Source organism: Meleagris gallopavo, chromosome 1 (assembly GCF_000146605.3).
Source record: "Meleagris gallopavo isolate NT-WF06-2002-E0010 breed Aviagen turkey brand Nicholas breeding stock chromosome 1, Turkey_5.1, whole genome shotgun sequence".
NCBI classification, from domain to species: Eukaryota; Metazoa; Chordata; class Aves; order Galliformes; family Phasianidae; genus Meleagris; species Meleagris gallopavo.
The window spans coordinates 13,012,217-13,032,216 of NC_015011.2; the positions used below are offsets into that span (position 1 = coordinate 13,012,217).

The 20,000-nt window shown below is 39.3% G+C and overlaps 1 protein-coding gene across 1 annotated transcript; it reads left to right on the forward strand.

Annotated features, from left to right (window-relative positions):
• Window positions 1–12: 12 nt before the first annotated feature.
• Window positions 13–19,658, forward strand: LOC100543395 (gamma-secretase-activating protein). The gene is made up of 12 exons (XM_010726094.3): window positions 13–50; window positions 1,947–2,032; window positions 6,249–6,326; window positions 9,572–9,649; window positions 10,082–10,174; window positions 11,432–11,649; window positions 11,949–12,018; window positions 12,729–12,811; window positions 13,438–13,491; window positions 17,423–17,548; window positions 17,970–18,025; window positions 18,375–19,658. The coding sequence occupies exons 6-12, from the start codon at window positions 11,452–11,454 to the stop codon at window positions 18,412–18,414; spliced, it is 627 nt and encodes a 208-aa protein (XP_010724396.1). The 5' UTR covers window positions 13–50; window positions 1,947–2,032; window positions 6,249–6,326; window positions 9,572–9,649; window positions 10,082–10,174; window positions 11,432–11,451; the 3' UTR covers window positions 18,415–19,658.
• Window positions 19,659–20,000: the final 342 nt, after the last annotated feature.

A 20,000-nucleotide genomic window follows, 5' to 3' on the forward strand; every position in this document is an offset into this window, starting at 1 on the left:
TAACAGCTGGAATCACAACTGGATATTTCTGTAAATGACAAACGAGTAAAGTAAGGCGTTTTTTGTTTTGTTTTCCTTTTAATGTATGGTCTAATACTTCATAAACCTTGGTAAATTTAGTGTTAGAGCCATGTATCTGTGTTTGGAGTTAGCTGTGTGGGACTGGTACATAACAATTATAGGAATGCTGTCCAAACCTCCGAACCTCGTATTTTCCCCAAGGATAGCAGTGAAATATAATTCTGCCCTCGACTGGCTTTTTGGTACTATTTTTGAGAATAATTTTTCTGGAGAGTTAGCCATAGGCTAAAGAGTCCTTTCTCTGAGTGTTTGATGCCTATTTAAAGGGATTTGCTTCATTCTTGGACGTGCTGTATTAGTGATGCTGAGATTCCTGTCAAGGGAAACTCTCTCTTTTAATTGTTTTGTTACATGTTTTACTGGGGAGTTAACCAGATTGGTAGCTCCTTTTTGTTGTCCACGAGGCAGTACCTGTGTTCTTTTTATTCTCCAGCGTGCTATTTCCAAGCAGCCTGCAGTTCCAAAGGCTAAAAACACTTCTGATTCTGTCTATGTCTGCAGTGCACATGGGTGCATCTGAGCTGGTCTCCTTGAAGCTTCCTTTGAAGTGAAGAAGATCTAGTCAGAGTATCACTCAGTCATACTCATCTCATTCTCATCTTTCTACATGCAGCTGAATTTATGTTTCAGAAGGGCCTGTGTTTCTTCATCAGTAAAAATGGAGGTGAAAGCTACAAGTTCAGATGTCAGTAACTGAAGGTCTTACATCCTGAACAGAGCATCTCAGAAAGCTCAGTAGTGCTGCTGCAGTAGGTTGCCCTGAATGAGTACTATATATTTTGCAGTTAGAACTGAAAAAAGTTCAAGTCTTGTAAGAGCTTCAATACTATGTATATGCATGTGGTTTTATACGTAAATACATATATATGTGTGTATATATAAATATATTTAAGTTCTTGCAGAAAGGTATAAATATCCATATAGAAGCAAAATCATTTTGGGAGGGGCAGAGGGAAACCAAACCAATCAAAAAACCCCGAAATCCCCAACAAAAATAAAAACCAACAAAGCAGATGGACTGCAGTTTTCTATTGCATGTTCCATGGGAAACATGATACTTGTTTCTTTCAAAGATATGAAAATGGGAACATCATGGAACTGCAGTAGGGGAGGAGGTTCAGACTGGATATTCGGAAAAAGTTCTGCAGTGGGTGTTCAGGCTCAGGAATGGGCTTTCCAGGGCAGTGGTCACGGCCCCAAGCTGCTGGAATTCAAGGAGTGTTTGGACTACCCTCACAAACGTAGGGTTTGATTCTTAGGTAGGTCTGTGTGAAGCCAGAAATTTGGCTTGATGATCTTTGTGGGTCTTTTCCAACTTGGGATTTTCTGTTATTCCATGAAAAGCCATTAAAGTACAGCCAGCACAAGATTGAAAAGGATCCTATGTTACCATAACATTCTCTGTGAGCATGATTTTATCCTTTTCTTTTCAAGTACACCCACTGAAATTGGTGTGCTTATTTGCAGATTTAAATGTAGCTTGAGAGGTACAAGAATGGTGCAGTTGGGCTGCAAAACCTTCTGAATTCTCAGGCACTCTGAGTTACTAGATTTTGGATGCTTCGTCAGAACTAACTTACATTTCAAGCATAGGAATAATAGTTGGATTATACTGCAGTAACTGAATATGAAAGCATGCAGTTGTATTAAAAATATTTTCGACTACAGTGCAACCTTACGATTCTCATTTCTGGCAACACTGAGATCGTTGGTTGAAGCCTGATTTGACTTTCATTAGACAATGTTTGATTATAATTCAATTAATACGTTTTCATTACATTATGACTGTTCTCATGGTCTCATTGTTGTGATAAATCCCTTTGGATGAAGGACTGATTTATGTAGTGATCTTTATTTGCTCCTAGATTTGTGAATTTTGGATATGACGACTGTAAAGACCAAGATGTTGCATCCAAGTCTTTGAATCTTCAGGTTTTTACAAGTAAAGCAGGTAATGAATAAGTGCAAATTTTGTGATATTATGGTCATCTCCACGTGTAATTGTTATATAGTGTAATCATAATTGATAACTACAAGTTTCTTTGTAAAGCATTATACATTTTTTCTTTTTTTCTTTTTTTTTTTTGCAAGTGTGAGACTTGTTTACTCCTTAGATTATGCCTGACAGAAAACTGGGGAGAAGGCAACAATTGTGCATTACTTTGTTGTTGTTGAGTTTATTTATCCTCTGAAAACTTCATGGCAAGTTGAACTGGAGACTAACTTGGTCACTAACAATCACTAATCATAAAGAAATCATCCAGAAATTTTCTGGTAGCCTAGCTCCAAAAAGCTGATGTAGTGTGTCCATACAGCAAAACAGGTCCAAGCATGTGATACTAAACTTAGAACATTATGCTTAATGGTTTAATATGTGAATGTTGTGGTGTTCCTGAAGCCTTTAGGATTTAGGACTCTGCCTGCATCCTAATGCATGTTTATGAGTTGGTGTTTTTTTTTTAATTAAATAGTGGACTCAAGAGATATCTGTTCACCACAGCTGCCTGCAATTTCAATTTCTAAATTAGACCACACGGCCAAGCGGAGATGGTATATGATTAACCTTTAAATGGTCTGCAGAGTAATCTAGAGGTGCGATGTGTTGCAGAAATGCTTTCACATCTTGCTTTTTAAGGATACTTTTATGCTGGTGAATTGCTGAGGCTGTACTGAAGTGCCTATCAATGCAAATGAAGTGAAATACGGTTTCCTTTTTTCATACAAAGGCAGATGATACAGTTAAAAAGATTAGAGGGGAGGAATTAGAGGTAAGAGAAAACCACATTTCCATTTACCAAACACAGGTTAGGTTAATTTTGTTCTGTTAGCAAGACAAAGTATTTTTCAGTTGCATTTCATGTACAGACTGCACGTACAATAATGGAAGAAGTTATTGATTTGTGTGTTCGTGTTTCCTTTTCAAGCTGCGGTTTGCTAAGGTTATTTTAGATTCAAGCACTACCTTTTAGATCAGGATGAAATTCAGTCTTCTTCCCTCTAGTCTATTATTTGATTACCCTGAAGTAAAAGGCTTTTTTTTTTTTCCATCAGACAACGCCGTATTTAAGTTCTTTGTGAAACCTTTCACAGGCTGAACATTGTGCTTAATGTAAAACATAATTTGACAGTTACATCTACTGAATCACTTCATTGTGTTTGGCTCTTTGCTGAATGTTGTTTGAAAGTGAGGATTACGTTGTACAATTCATTTTGAGTAATGACAATTTAAAAAAAATGGTTTTGATACTCAGACCATATCTAGTTGTTGAAGGACAGTGTGGGTAATCACACTGAAGTTCCCTTTTGTATTTCTCATTTCTGGTAGCTTACAAGATGACTGCAGGCTCTTTGAGGCACAAACTGTGCCTTCTGTGGAGCTGCTAGCATGCTTCAACTGTTAATGCTGATATCCCTATTTGTATCATTTAGATATCCTTGGCTGAAAATAATTGGCATAGCTTCATAATGAAATACTCAGTGTAATTTCCCTTTTAATTGTTATTGAGCACCACCAAGTTGACCTCTGAATTAAATCATTCTTTCTTTCTCAAACTTCTGCAGTAACAGAAAAGTAGCTCTGTTCCTTAGCACGCACAAGACAAAATGTCTCCAGATAAGATCTCCTGTGTACTTCCAGATCAGCTGAGATAAGGCAATTCTGATCTCAAAATTACCTTTGTATGTTCAGAGTTCAATTGTTATTTAAACAGCACTGGACTGTAAAGTTTTCTTTTAACACTGTAGAAGTACCTTTCAATTGAATTTGTTTGGTTCGGAAAACAATGCAGGAAGTAAGATGGCATAAACTGAGAATTGCTCTCACCGAAATTTACCTGCCTAAAAGCTAAGCATCTGGACTGTAATTAAGGAGAGAAATAGGCGTCTCTGGAGTATGGTTGCTTCTATCCATATTTCTTCATTAGCTGTGTAGTGGAAGTCTAGATGAGAGCTGATGGATGGCTGAAGTTAGGCAAAGCAAGTCACTCCTGTGCCAGTACGACTAAGCAATGTGCAAGTGCAGCATTGTCTTCGACTTGTGGAGCTCGAATGCCATGCTGAGAAATTCTTACAGCCTTACATCTGTTCTGCGTGAACCAGAATCACGAATTTGAAGTTAAGGTTCCTACAGAAAACTATCTGTCTTCGTGTGTTCTTTGTGTGACACTTGCTGTTTCAGTGGTATCATGTTTGCTTCTGAAATGGCAGAGCTGTAATTGTTGTTTTCTTAATACTGCCAAGTGCAGTAACTCGCTGCTACCTAAAGCCTTAAACACTCCTTTTTCCTTTGTTGTGATTGAGTTATTTTCCCCTTTATTTCTGAGATGTGAGTCTGTCCAAGTATGCCTTCACGTGAGTCTTCTAATATTGTGGCTCATCTGTTTGCAAAGGATTTTGAAGTTGATAGTATAGGAGACTTAGTTATGCAAAGGCAGAAAGCTTTAACCGTAGAGATGCAATAGGATAACAAAACAAGCCTTTCCTGCATCAACACACCCCAACTCTCATTTGCAGAGATCACTGGTAAGGGTAAGAAAGGAATTTCTCTCATGTTCTCAATCTTTGACTGCACTAATAGGACTGTCAGGACAGTATCAGATGTAATACTGCTTGGACAGTTGCTGATCTGAGTTGTTTATGTTTTCATCTGTGTTAATAAAGCACCATTTGGTATTTCCTATTGTTTGTAGTTCAACTTATTGATATTTCACCAGTATCCTGGTATTGAATATATACATCTCATTAACAGTTGGCCATAGCCACTCTTTTGTGATCAACTTGCATGTACACTCACTGACACTTCAGTCTGAACAAATTGACTCACACAATTGCTGTACAATTTAGAGAACAATGTATACAGTAGCCTTCTGCATGGAAGAAAGACATTTGCAGTTGGAAGGGAACTGTTGGTAATAAATCAGCATTGTGGATTGCTGGAGTTTTTCCAGTCTTCCCCATAAGTCCTGATGCTGCTATTTTAAAAATTATGCATTCTCTGAGAAATGCCAAGTGCTCTGGCAGCATGCCCTGTCCATTTAAATGACTCAAACATCCAAGCAAAACTGTATCAAGCTTCCCAACAATATTCAGTCAGGTAAGAATAAAAAAATGACACCTCAGGAAAGGATTTACCTTCTCTAGAAGTGTGGTGTACTTCTGCAGTCTGAAGTACTAGGCATTTATCCAATAGAATACCTTGGTAACTGTGCTTCTGTACTTGTGCTTTTTCTTTCTTGTGCTTTTCTTGTGTGCATGTGTGTATTCCTTGTATATACAAGCCTTTATTTTTCACAAAATTGTATTTGTTTGTTGTTAATTTTATTTATTTATTTTGTCCTAAGTCATAAACTTTCAGCAAAGGTAAAAGAGCCAACAGTTATAGTTCTCTTTCCCAGCTGTATTGGGATAATGTGGTTAAGAAGCTGTTTCTGGTACGAATGCCAAAGCAGCTTGCCAAGCATTGGTGACAGCTGATTAAAGTTTTCATAAGAGGTGGATGAAGGGCTACCAGCCAATGGAATCAAAACAGTCTGTCAGTCTGATGTGGAATTAAGGTGGATGGAGTAGAGGGAACCGATCCTGCACGGAGTACTGTACTGAAATGCTGACTGAAATAAAATTGAGACAAACTTTGACTTTTTCCCTAAAAAAGAAATAAATAAAAAGAAAGTAAAAACTTTTTGTATTGGAAAGGGAAGAAGTGCCAATGATTTTTAGTCAGAAAGCTCTACTAACGTGCCATGCTGCTGCCAACATAGAACTACTGATTGGAAAGTAAACAAATTGTGTTTTGCTGTGTTCCATGCATATTTGACAGTCCTTTAACAGAAAATATTTAGATATTAAGGCAGGCTGTGGAGAGAAAAGCTTGGTCAATGTTCTGGCTGCAAGCAAGGTTTCTACTGACAAGGTCTAAAAATATGCCACTTCTAAAAAGAACTTGTCATGTCAGAACTCTGAATTCCGTTGTGCCACTCTGCCTCCTCTCTTCTCCCTTACTGTGTTTCACTAGGTAAGTGATGCTTAGAGATACGTGGTCTATATTTCTGTAACTGTTACTTTTTTGAGAGGTTGTTATTGTTAGTTTCTAAATTGAAACAGTCTTGCTTTAGTTTTGTCCACTGTGGACAGTGGACCAGTCAATTTCCTTTTCCTTTTTGTCTTTTTAGGAGGACTGTGTGTGTGTTGGAGTCTCGCTTTGGATATTCCTGGGGAAATAACATACTCCGTGTATTTTTTACATAAAGGTAAAATTGACTTGTTAATTTATACTTACTTTGTTTTGGAGAATGACATTTTGCTGAAAGAGTGGCAGAATGCCTTGCGAAACGACCACTGAAATCTGCAGACAATAAACTGCTGTAGCTGATGTTTTAGAGACTGCAGCTGCGTTTGTCTGCAGACTCATCTTTCCTGCTGCAGACTTCCTGCCTGATGCTGAGCTAATAGCTTCAAACCAGTGACTTCATGAGTGGTTATTAGTTGGGTGCCTTACTTCTAGCCAGATTTTTTGACATGCTGAGCACAAACAACATCAGTGAAATCTGTGGGGGCTGCAGGTGTGTTGTACTGATGCCTAGAGGCATTTGTATGGGAAACAGAACCAGCAGCTCTTAGCTTGAATGTGGGTTTAGAGTTCTAGTTCAGCATGTCATTTTCACAGCAAGAGGTGCAACACCCACTGGTTTTAAGAATGGTAGCTATGTAAGTGGTATTTCAGCTCTTAATTTTAAAATCTGTCTTTTTCCTTGAAAATAATAACGTTCTGATCAGAGCGTGAAACTTCTGATTGGCAAGATTTCTTTCTCATTTGAGGACAGAGGTGGATGATATCTCGAGTGAGAAGCTGCATAGTATGGGGTAACCACGTTCAAGTGAAAACATGCTTCTTCTGCTTTACTTTAAGTTTCTGCTCTCTTGTGTGAGGAAACTTTCCGTCGTTGGTTCCTCTAACACGTCACTTTGCTGCTGGAATGTTGTGGGATTGGGCAAACTGCATTTTTTGGTTCTTGAAGGCATTAACGAATTGGAACAGTCCATTTTTTGTGTGACGGTACTCTGCATTATTGCTGCTGCTTATCTCCTGTGAAGGACTGGCCTCTTCAGGTATATGTCCTTCACGTGTAGCTGAAGGGGCATTGCACTGCTTGGAGTCAATCACGGCCCTTTTTACATCTGTATCTGTATTGGGAACAGAGTGAGGATAAATAACTGCAGTGCTGACCAGCTGCATCTGAAATGATCTTCGTGAAATGGAGTTGTTGGTGCAGAGTTGTTTGTAGATTCATGTAGGAATCACCAGTCATGAAAGGGATTTATAAGACTGCTCTTGAGGTGATGTGTACAAGCAGCAGAATACTAGAGCATTTTGAAAACATAAGTTATTTTAGTCTGTTCTGGAAGCTTTCCTCTTTCACCTGGAGGAGGCGTTGCAGGTGAGGCTATACACTTCACTTGTAGGAGAGATGCAGCAATGTGCTGATGAATGTTACCCTAAGTAGTGATTTAACAGAGCAGCTTTTTCAACTGAACAAATTTGTGATAACAAGGTTACTTGATAATGTACTGAACAGAGAACAAAGTCTGACAAAACTGTAGGGAAAACCCTCCTGTTGAGTCTCAAGGTTTAGGATGGACCATCTGGCCAATTGTTTATGTCTAAAGCATTATATCTTCAAGTTTTAGGCCGTTAGTACTTGTCCTATTGCTATGCAGCTCTGAGGAGATCCTCCCCTCATTCGTTTATCTCCCACCTCCCATCAGATATTTATAAACATCAATTAGATCCCCCTCCATTGTCTTTTCCCCAGGCTGAACATACCCAGGTTACTCAGTCATTCCTCGTGAGGGAGATGCTTCAGGCCCTTGGTCATCTTTGTGGCTCTCCACTGGACTCCTTCTAGGACATTCTTGTCTTTTTTGAACTGAGGAGCCCAAAACTGGACAGAGTAGTCCAGATGTGATCTCAACAGGGCCAAGTAGAGGGGAAGAATCACCTCCCATTATATGTGCAATAACTCCTTCATATCATTCAATACTGAGTAGCGAGTTAGCAAGCTATTAGCAGATAAGTCTATCAGTCTTTCAAAATTGAAGTTTCAAAAGCTGGCTATTGGTCATCCGTATCTGTGGCAAGGAATCTCTTGATCTTGAGGAGTGACCTTGAGAGGCATCCCTGCCTCCAGGGGAAGATCCTGGCATGCGGATGTGCAGGGATTGCTTAATAAGCTCGGGGCTGTCTCTTGTTCAGGGAGTAAGATATCTGACTACCAGTCCTATCTGCATACCAGCCGTGTGTGGTGAGTGTCTGCTGTTTCCCACAGAGCCACCCTGAGCCTGGTTCAGCGGTCACGACCACACACCTCCATCACAGACACTGCTGATGATTGTCATCTGAGCAGGGTGATGAGTAAAAGGTCAGGGAGGGCTGGGGGGAGGATGCTGCCCCCACAGGTGTACCCTCAGTTTCTTGTTGTAGCATGAAAACAGAAGTGATGCCACAGTTCTGCAGTGGTTTGCATGTGTGTTCAGGCTGGCAAGCAGCAGAACAGGGTGGTGAGGTAAGCAAACTTCAGTTGGCATCTTGTATGAAAACCTATTTTTCTTAGAAAACCCTTCACATTTAGCGTCAGTGTTGGTCTTGGAGATCTCACTTTTTTTTTTTTTTCTTCAGCAGAGAGTAAGCATATTTCTGTACTATGATCAGGAATAAAAATCTGTCTCCTTGATAATTTTCATATTTTTTCTTGATGGTTCTGTAAACTGTGGACCCTGAACTTTCATGCAGTATTTAGTAGCATCCTGATCATGACATCATTCAGCGTTTAGGATGTCACTGCATGGAGATCAGTCATTTTCTCTTTGACTGTTTTAATCTCTAACTTTTTTGAGAGACTGAGGAAGTGGAAGAGATGTATCTCATTCCTACTGGATGCCAGAGGAAGTTTGGTGCAAGCCTAGAATAAAATAAATGGTTGTGCTGATGAAAAGCCCATGCAATCAAGGAAGGTTTGAAATTCGCATATGTTTAAACAAATCTTAAGTAAACTATAGCAATAAAACATGATCAAACTGGAAATTTTTTAAAACAATTGAAAGGTCACCAAAATGTGAAGCTCAACTATTTGAAGTATTTGGTGGTGGGTTTTTTGTTGTTGTTGTTGATGGGTTTTGTTTGTTTGCAGAGGGTGGTATCCTTACACAGGTTTGCTCTGGGTTGGGATGGTTCTTTAAGCAGGAATATAGGCTGTTCATTGTGTGGCCAGTTTCCTCATTCCAGAGAACTGTGTTGTGTGGGTGAATGTCTACTAAGAATACAGCAACTCTGTTTAGTATGAAATAAATCCATCTGTGCAGATAAGCCTGTAAAACAGTCTTAAAATATCACTGTTTGGGTATATTGACTGCTGAAATTTCAATCTATGAAGTTCTATATACTTGGCTTGTAACAGATGGTGTTTCTTGTTTCCATTTATTTATTTATTTTTCACAGGGTTTAGCAAAACTTTTACAGTTTCTTTAGAAAGACCAGAAACTCCTCAATTGAAGGAAGTGGCCTTTTTGAATCTTGGTAAGCTACTCATGTTACTTCCCTGCTTGTTATTGTCTGTCCTCAGTAGGGGAGACAAAGGACTAAACTTTTTCTAGAAGAAAAGGCTTTTTTTTTCTTTCTTAGGTAATTACATTACTTGGCATTTGATATTGCACTACCTCACTGTTAGTAAGCATCTTCCTTTGAAACTGATTCAACTTCTGCTCAGGAGATCAGCTGCTGAGTTCTTGAGTGTTTTAAGCCTCTTGAAACCTCCCTTGAAAGTCTGAATGTATTGCTAGTATTTCCTGTGTTAATACAACAGCAGCTTCTAATTAATTTCTTTCGTATTTCCTAGATGTAATCAATCCATAAAGGAGAAATGGGCTAAGATGAGAATCAAGTGAAACATTCACTTGTTTGTTTTAAGAAGCTAAGTGCTAAATTGACCGCTCTGATTTCTTTAAACAGACTATTATGTGGCTGCTTATTTGCCTGGACACTTCCTGCACCTTCTGAATATTCAGCATCCTGACCTGCTGTGCTATAGTTTATTTCTGACAGGTATAGTACGACTGCTATGTGAAGTTTTATTGCATTAGAGGAAACTTATTAAAATCTCTTTATAGGGAAGTTGCATTTGGTCAAGGCTTGCTTTATTACACAGTATTCTGAAAAAGGGAGACTGACAAACGACTGACTGACATTCTGCCACTTTCTATTTTAAAAAGTGTTTCTGAAATGACATTTCATAATTCATCGATTACATACTTCTTGCTGATTATGAAATGGAAGGAGACCTTTCACTGAATTAGAAATTCTTTGCTTTAGTTGCATAGTTTCCCTTCCCCCATCTTTGCACATGATTCTCAGTCCTCTGCTGTTCTCAAATTTCACATGGAGATGTAAATTTGATTTTACATTTCCTTCCTCCAATTGAGTTGCTCTAAATGTGTGTGTTTGGAGGATGTGGGGAAAGGAAATCTGTGTTTCCTTCACCTGATCAGGCTGATGCAATTGGATTTAGAGTCTCATCTGAGAGGCATGTTATTTCACTTCCAATAAACATATCTTTATGGGAAGTGGGTTATTTTTGGAAATGGAGGACTTTTTTTGGAAACAGAAATCCATTCTTCTAGTTGGGTGAATGAAAGGTAAGTAATGGGGACTGGCACAAGGGTATCAAATGGAGCTACTACTTGTAAATACTTGATTAAAAAGTATTCTGCTAGAGATGAGTACAAAGCATGACTATTGCGTGGTGGGCCCAGTCCCTCTGATGAATAAGGTCTGTAAACCTACTTTATAGTGCTGTGTTGGTGAACCTTGGAGCTAGCATAAGTGAAGTGGCTTTGTCTGATAGTTCATTAAGTAATTGCAGTGCAGAACTTTTCTGTTCTGGCCACTGGGAAGCATAGTAAGCAGTCCACCAGCACATGGTTATATTATGATGCTGAATTTAGGCAGTTCTGAACTGTGCTTAAGTGCCAATTCTACTGTATCCCTTTTAGTAACCCTGTACCCTACTCTGTTCTATTCTGTGTACTCCGATTTCTGTTATGACTGGGTTGTGAGCCTCAAACCTGTGCATCTCCACTTCAGCAGCAGGGAAATAAAGGATTGAATGTGGACTAGGCTCCTGATTTAGTTCCTTTACCTAGCCAGAACTATTCCATCTTCTCTCTAGCACAATATCAGCCAATTAGAGCAAGAAGCAAACTGTTTCTTACTGTTGGGGATCTGGGATTCTTGAGAGAAATAATGGTAGCAGGCAAATTTTATATTTTTAGTCCTTTTTCTTCTCAAACCTATGTTATCCAGGTGAGGATGCAAGAATTGACATGTTGCCAAACTGCTCCATCCAGTCCCCACTCGTGTCAACAGTTTTGGATTGCTGCATAGGAAGAATGTATGCAGTGAGCATCAGTGACAGTGCCTTACTGAAGTTCCTGCAGAACAGCAAACGAGACAGTGAGAGGTTGGCAGCTCTGCATTGTGCTCTTCTGTGTGTCAGAAGTACAACAGACTTGGAAATGAAGGTGGGGAAAGAATTTTTGCTGAGTTCTTTTAGTGACTGATGGTCTCAGTCATTGGGTCAGGGTTATGATATCAGTGAAAGAAGAAAAATTCTCATTCATGTGTACCTTTTGCTGGTGCCAAGGGCTCGTCACCTAGACTACCCAAGGTGCTTTATTGGTCAAAGCTGACATGAAAACGTTTATCTCATGACTTCATGCAATGTGTTAGTAATGAAACCAAGGTTTCTGCAGTCCATTTCAAGTCCCTTACTTAGCTTAACAGAGAAATGTGAACATTTCCTCTGTTCTCATTCTGACAGATTATTTGGTGGCTTTCTGAGAACCTATCAACGTGTCATTCTTTTGATCCTATTCAGGAATTTATCATTGGTAAGGTATTCCTTTTCCTGTATACTAACTTTTCCTGCGTAACCTAATTATGACTTAAGGAGAAGCCACGGTGCCATAAACTGATTCTCTTCCAATTTGTTTGTTATGATCTACATTAGCTGACCTGCATGTTGTGGTGTTGGAGGCAATTTCAGTAGTTTAGAAGGTTATGCATCCTCTCAAAATGAGAATGGTAGTATAACTTTTCAAGTGCATTTTTCTGTCTAGTGATGCAAATAGATTTATCAAAATTTAAGGTCACTGGAGAGTGAATTCTCCATCTGGCTTATGTCTGGTATCTGGGGTGTAAATAACTGGGATTGGAGAGGAGGAACAAATCTCTTCCAGCCCAGCCCAAACCATTTTTTTCATAAGGATTTGGCATATCATGGCATTCTCCTGTAATAGCTGATTTGTCAGCCTATCTAGTGTGTATATTGTGTGCCTTGAGCCCACATACAAAGAACCCCTGCAGTGCTGAGCTGTAGCCAAGCAGCTGACTGGGCCCTGCAGCCATCTGGACTTCCCTTCCTCCTTTTGTGCAGAGAATGGGATGAGTTCCACCATGAAGGAAGCTGTTTCAGAGACGACTGCAGGGCTGGTCCCTGAACAAGTGTTACATAGATAAGGAATTGACTATGAAGCTTCTTCTTGATAACTGGTAGTTCATAGAAATCTCACCCTTCTAAATCTTTTTATGTTGCATTCAGCCTCCCTGTATTGCAGAATGTGTCCAGAAACCAACAACCTGGATAAACTCTTGCCCTACACATCACTGCTTGACTGGACTGGGGTAAGACAACAGCTGTTTTTTTGTTTTTTTTCCTGCTTTAATAAAACCTGTAATTTACTTGTATACATCACCTTTTCTTAGACATGGTCTGAATTCACATTTGTGTTTTATGCACATTTTATATTGTCAAGTCTTAACCCCAGTGATGTTTTTCATGAATCCTGCATTTTGTCAACAAAAAACAGCATTTATGAAATGAGAGGAGCTGCCATAATGGAATGGATAATTAAATTTATCAGTTTTCGTAATGAAATACTAATTTAGGGATGATTTTGTTAAGCTTATAATGAATACACAACATGCTTGTCCAGCAAAATCCTGAAGTTGCTTCCAAGGCAACCAGCATCACTAAAGTTAAGGTAGGTAACTTTAGGCAAGAGCAAATGACACAACAAGTAGAAAACTTGATTTTTCTTGGTCTATAACTGTTCTAGTTTTATCTTTTTCTAGATGGGATAAATGAGAGACATATCTTCCTGTCTTCTTTTTGGCAAACTAAATGTACAGTTTTAGCTAACTAGATGATTTTGCAAAGGAAACAAGTAATGGATATTCACTTGTGTATATATATATACAGGTGCATGTACTGTGTGAAATTATTTATATCCTATCATTTCTATTAATAGGTTATCCCTGGAGTAGCATGTGCAACAGACATTATTTCTCTACCTGTGTTAGAGGTAAATTCTAGTACAAAACCACCGTTGCTCATATTTGCAGGTTATGAGCTGCTTTTCTTGGGGGTGGGGAGGAAAAACAGATGATGGTGGTGGTGGGTGTAGGCTAAATACTAATGAAGTAGTGTCACCACAGCTCTGTGCAAAAATAGAAGTGAGCAGAATCTTGCTGTTTGAAATGGCTTATATGTTTACTAAGATGTTGGTTAGCCACACTGATGTTTGCTAGCTCAAAATGGTGGGGGTTTTTATGTGCCTATTCTGAATAGAAATTTTCCATTCACCAGAGAAGGCTCTCCGAAAATTAATTCTTTTAAAATTTAATTGATACCTCTTCATTTGTGACTTCGTTAGATTGAGGCAACCTCGACACGATGAACATGTAGGATTACATAGCCCCACTTTGATGTGCTGGAGGGTTAATTCAGAGTGCTGCTTGTTGGTACCAGTGGTTCATGACCTGACTTTTTGTCCAAAGCATCCTGTGATTGCAACGATGTCAGGGCTTTCGCTATCTAAATCTAGACTAATTCCTACACTGTGTGGAAATGGTGCTGTGCTGGATGGGGAGAGCACATGCTGTATGTGTAGGAAACTCTATTTTCCATTGAAAACAAGATGAATGATTCTTCCTGTCTTCCATTCCACTGCCTCAGATCCAGTTTGGAGAAACATTTCAAATCTTCCTAAGTGCTCCCCATAAGATCTGAAAGATGCTTTTAATAAGCAGCATGCCGTGGGGGACTAATGTGAAGAGTCAGTGCTTGAACCCAGCAGTACTGGCAGCATGCAGCAGTAGACTCTGGATACATGAGAATTTTATTCCTTGTAACACTTTAGAAAGGTGAGAGACTGTTTCCTACCTGACCCTTGCAATTAGCTCAAAAAGCTTAAGTTTTCATAATATCTTTCAAAATTGGTGAAATTACCCCCCTACTCACTCACTCTTCAACAGTGCCACAGCTGTCCTGCTGCAGATTCCTGTGACTGCTATCAGGGAATTGGGCTTTGTGTGCTTTGCTTGGAAAGGCTGCCCTGAGAGGTGGGTCACATGGGAGAATCAGATCTTGGGAAATTTTGTTTCTAGATAATCCCTGTCAGTTGCTGAGGTCAAAGTTAGTATGTGCTTAATTTGTCTGAGATTGAACCTCAAGCCCCTGGGGGCAAATGCCTTTAGCAGCTATACTTCCTGATTGTGGAACTCATTTCCTATTTGTCTGAAACCTAAACAGATTTAAAAGGTTAGAGTTGAACTAAAGACAAGTATTTCCTGCTACTTTTGACTGCAAATTGCTCTATCTACTAAGTACAATTATGGTAGTACACACGGTAAGGCTTAATGCTTTGGCTGCATTGTATTCCAGAGCCACCATAGCTGGTGGGTTCACTTAGTCATTGTCAGAAGTCAGGTGTTGGTGATGAATCTGGTTCTATACAAGTATTATTTCTTTCACAGCAGATCTTCTGGTATTGCAGAGAAACAGTGATGAATTGTTGACCTGAGAAGTTCTTTAGTATCCTCAAGCCTATGAATTGTTGAGAGCCTTTGGGAGGTCTATATTAATATTCACAACAAAAGTTTTGTTATTTGGATGAAAGTGTTTTTATCACAAGTTCCTGTTCATCAAGTGATAAGGAGATCAGGGGAGTTGGAGTAGGTGACCTTTTATGGTCTCTTCCAACACAAATGATTCTGTGATTCTAAAGAGGTGACAGAATAAGATTGTCAGAAAGCTTTACATAAGGATTATGATTAATGCAAGCCTGATATTTAACTTTGAGCACAGAAACCAAATTTAAAGAAGTGCAAGTAGGCTTGATGGGAAGGGGAGAAGAAACGGGTGGGAGAAAGAAGGGAAGAAAATGGGAGGAAGTCTAGAAGAGTAAAGATGTATTGTGCAAGCTGTTGTCACAGAGATCAGAGCAGACTGAGAGCCGCAGAGGCTAAGAGTGAAGCTTTGTAGTGTAGTTGTCAGTGCAGTTAAATGCTTAGTTACGTGGCTCTGAGTACCTTTGCTGCTAGGTAGACATGTCCATGCAGTTCCTTAGGAGAGCACATGTGCCCGTGTTCACTGATGTACAGCAGACTGCTCTGTCTCCAGCTGAAGCAGCACTGCTTATAAAAAGGCTTCATGGAAGTTTTCATGGATTGCAAACTGGAAAGACCTGACTGACTTATGATAGTACAGTATCTTCAAGGTGCTTAGGTGTTAACTCAGACTCTTGAGATGTCTGCAAAATAAGTACCAGCTAAGACAAAGGGACCTTCTCTTTCCAGCTTCTGGACTGATGATTCTCAAGAACAAACAGGTTTAAAATAATCTTGTATTTTAAACTTTCGACTCTTTAATAAGATCTAATTCAGTGCAGGTTTTCTGTTGTGAGTGTCTGTTTTTAATGTGGTGTCTGTTTTTAATTCTAAAGTTTACCACTTCTGTTACAGAGTCAATGTATTAAAGAAATACGCTATATTACTTCCTCCCCCATCACACATCAAATAAAATTCACTGTGGTCTGAAAGCAGTTTTGCTGTGGTGTTGCTGTTGCAATTGCATGAATTGGTCACTAGATGATATCCTTACACTGTATTCTTGATATTTGTCTAATTTTGAGAGGTAGCACATAGGCAAGATGCTGCTGTAGTGGGTTGTAGATCTGATAGTTGCCTCCATCAGGGTGAACATGTGGTGCCATATGCATGCCTAGTTTTCAGCTGTTTAGTATAACATAGAGCAAAAAGTACATTTATTTTTCTGCTGCATTTACAACAATAAAACAACAGTTAGTTCTGGCAGCAAGAGAGAAGTGGCTAGCAGAATTGAATCTCTGCATTTTATTTTCCTTGGTTAATTGTATTTCATGGTAGGAAGTGGTTTGAAGGGCTTTTGAGGTTTTTTTCTAAGGTTATTGTAATTGTCGAAAACTGGAGAAGAGAGCAAAATCCAGTATGCTTTAGCAAGTCAGAGGAATACTGAGGACTGTGTAGTTTTAAAAACCTTTCTGCCTTCAAATATCAATACTGTAATGTGTGTATTGAGGAGATAAATGTGTTTAAAAGAGACAAGAACTGTTGGTACTATCAGTTGTTTTAAAAAACTGCCACAAAGAAGTGCCTTAATCTCATCTCTTCCTCAGCGATGACCACATTGCTCTTGCTTAATAAACAGTGGCCTCAATCTTTATACCCGCTCAGTAACTAGCTCAGAAAGACAGTGTGGGTTTATTCAGTTTTTTTTTCCTCCTCTTTGTTTACAGTTGAGTTTAAATTAATTCCAGCCTTACAGTCAAAGGCTTTGAAATTGCTGTGGAAATGTTGGGATTTTATTTCTTTTCTGAGGATAAGGCTCTGTTACTTGAGGCTGGCAAATGGGAGTTGGTAATTGAAGTATTTGAGCAAACTGAAGGTAGTGGAAGCCTCCATCCAGATGCCAGAGTCATGGAACAGAAACCCAGACTGGGGCTTATTTGACCAAATGGAAACGCTCCTGTTCTGAGTCAGGTGCCTGAGCTCCTTTTACAGTCAAGTGGAACTCTGGACAGTAGAGCCAATGTAATCAGTAGTGCAGTTCTTCCCACCCAAAACCAGCTATCAGAAGTACATCAGATGAAATAGGACCTAGAAGTACCCATGTCTTCCCAGTAATTTAATAGAATTATAAAGCAGCTAGATATGTGCATTGCGGGCATGAGCTCAAGTAGATAAGTGCTACTCCTGCTGACAAATTAATGAAATAAAACTATTGGAAAAAAAATAATGCAGCTGATTTTGTTTTAATTTTCTTTTCCCTTCAATTACAGTGAAGCTACATTTATTGCAGTTCTTTCCAATTACTTTGTGGGATAGTGATAAGATATTTCTAATAGTTTCTAATATTTCTAATAGATATTTTAACAGTGCAACAATGTACTTATGTTTCCCTGCAATATTTTGCAGATCCAAAACTCTAAAGGCTTCTGGGAGAAACTCGACTCAAACTTGGAGAGTGTGAAGTATGCAGAGCCACACTTGCATTACCACAATAATGTGCTCAGGAGGGAATGGCGTAATCTCTCGGAAGAGGTAAGTATGTGTGCACTGAAGCAGTCTCCAGAGCTGCTCCTGAAGAGTGGATGTTTTAAAACCCAAAGACAGAAAGGTTTTTTGTTTTTTTACTACAGGAATAAAAGTATGGATATCTGATTATGAGAAGTGCAAAGATTTGCAATCGTTTACTTATAAGGTGGTTGCCTGTAGCTCTTACTTTGTGAAATTAATGTGAGAAAGTAAACAAAAGCAGAACTTAGAATACCTGTGTTGTTAGGTGGGTCAGTTATGTGTGTCTGTGGGCATCGGTATTTGGGAGGTGGCTTGAAGAATCACTAAGTGTTACTTCCATTCGAAATGAAAGTCAGCATCATTTCTTGTCTGCATTTTATCAGGAAATATTTTAATTGACCTTCAACTTAATTCGTTTTGGGATTTTTATTTATTTATAAAACAGCCAGAAGAGAGAAAAGCCACAGCATATTTAAGGAATATATTTGAAAACGCCAAAAAGTAGGTATCGTTTTGTATATTTACTCTTTCTTTCTTTGTTGAAATGTTGAAAGAGTTTAGATGTGTCATTTAAATAGCTGATCTGGTATCTGATTGGATATCTTGCTCCGAAGATGAGTCCAGCTGAAGATCATTTATGACAATCCTTGTAGTCACTGCAGGATGATCTGAAATATCTAGGCTTCTAGAGCTTAGGAATTTATTGTAAATGTGACCAAATGTAGATTTCTTTAATTTCATTAGCTACCTTTGAAAGACCTTTGAAAGGTTGTTTAAGCTTTTTAATGTCCTTACAAAACCCTTTAGAGTAATGGTTGTGAAATAAAGTGATTTTTGTTTCAAACCCCAGGGTGCTTTCTCATCTGGATGCTTGGGACTCTGGTAAGTAAAACTTTCGTTGATGTAGGCCTTAGCTCTAGTGTTTGTTAGGATATTTCCATCTAGCTGTTGTCAGCTAAAAGTAAATACTGTGTGTTGCCAGAGTTTGAGGCATTAGTATAAGCAGCTCTTAAATAAACTCTACTATAAAGCTTTCCTCTAAGGCTGTATGCTGGCTAGAACACCTTTCAAAATAAGGTTCTTCCTTCCTAGTGGATCTAGCTTAATACAAGCAGTAAGCCCTTGTTTGCCTAAGAATTTCTTCTCCAGGATTTTTCTGAGAGTATCAGTGGCATGATGTTACTGTTGTATCTTGCCCACTTAAAGCTGCCTTCACAAATATGGAATTTGTGTATGGTAGGAGAAAGTCACAGTGGGAAGGATGGAGGCATGTAATGGACTTGCCTAGGCCAGGAACACCTGAGATTATAAGTGATATTCAGTTCCTCTGTCACAAATGAGGAAAACTAAATTTAGTGGCAAATTGTGTTCCTGTTCATCCATCAGTGCCTTCTATCTGATCTGCTACTGTGTGCTGTGAAATTATATTGATCTAAGTGTTGATCACATATTTTATTGCAAAGAATTTTCACTGTGTTCATTGCCAGCCTGTAGAATGTGTCATTTGTGCTGCTGCTGATTATTGCAGTGAGCTCGGATTTTTAGGGCCCTGTATCAACTTTGGTTGCCTCATGTTGTAACTACTGGCATGTTTTCCAAAGGTGCATATTGATAATGATGTTCAGCTGTTTATAAAGAATTTCTAGGTAGCTGCCAACAAGTAATAAGCATCATGGTAGTGCATCTTGCCTGCAGATCTTCCTTCAGGTCCTTTAAAAATAAAGCAATGGAAGTCTTTTAAGCTTTTTTTTTTTTTCCCCACCATTTAAGCTGCTAAATGGTGAAATAAATGTCTTTCAGGGTGAGCAGAGATGATTAGAAAGGGCTTTATAAAAAGTTAGCTGTTCTCTAAAGTACTGACTTGATTTTATGTTATGTGGTGAAATAGGAGTTTGTTTCTCTTCCTTTGCTTTCAGTACAGGAAGAGCTGATGAGGAAATTTAGAGTATTAAATTTCAGTAGTTATTATAGTCTCCTTCCGTGTAGTTGGAGGGTTGTGTTCCTTAGTGGTCTGCAAAAGGGGAATCTCAACAGACTTGAAAGTTGGGTCTGGGTAAACCTAAGGAGGTTCAACATAGTGAAGTGCAAGGTTTTGCACTTGGGCCAGGGGAATTGCAGGCATCCATACAGACTGGAAGGAGCAGTCCTTGAGAGCAGCTCTCCAGAGAAGGACCTGGGGGTCCTGGTGGATGAAAAACTTAACATGAGCCAGCAGCGTGCTTGCAGCTCGGAAAGCAAATGGTATCCTGGGCTCCATCAGAAAAGGGGTGGCCAGCAGGGACAGGGAGGTGATTGTTCCTCTCTACTCTGCTCCTCTGAGGCCCCATCTGGAGTACTGTGTCCAGGTCTGGAGCCCCCAGAACAGGAAGGACAGGGATTTGTTAGAGAGGGTCCAGAGGAGAGCCACAAAGATGATCAGAGGGCTGGAGCACCTCCCCTATGAAGACAGGCTGAGGGAGCTGGGCTTGTTCAGCCT

Coding starts and splice junctions, on each gene's coding strand:
- LOC100543395 (XM_010726094.3), top strand. CDS start 11,452: ATGTTGCCAAACTGCTCCATCCAGTCCCCACTCGTGTCAACAGTTTTG. Junction 12,812..13,437: donor CACTGCTTGACTGGACTGGG/GTAAGACAACAG, acceptor TTCTATTAATAG/GTTATCCCTGGAGTAGCATG. Junction 18,026..18,374: donor ATATTTGAAAACGCCAAAAA/GTAGGTATCGTT, acceptor TTCAAACCCCAG/GGTGCTTTCTCATCTGGATG.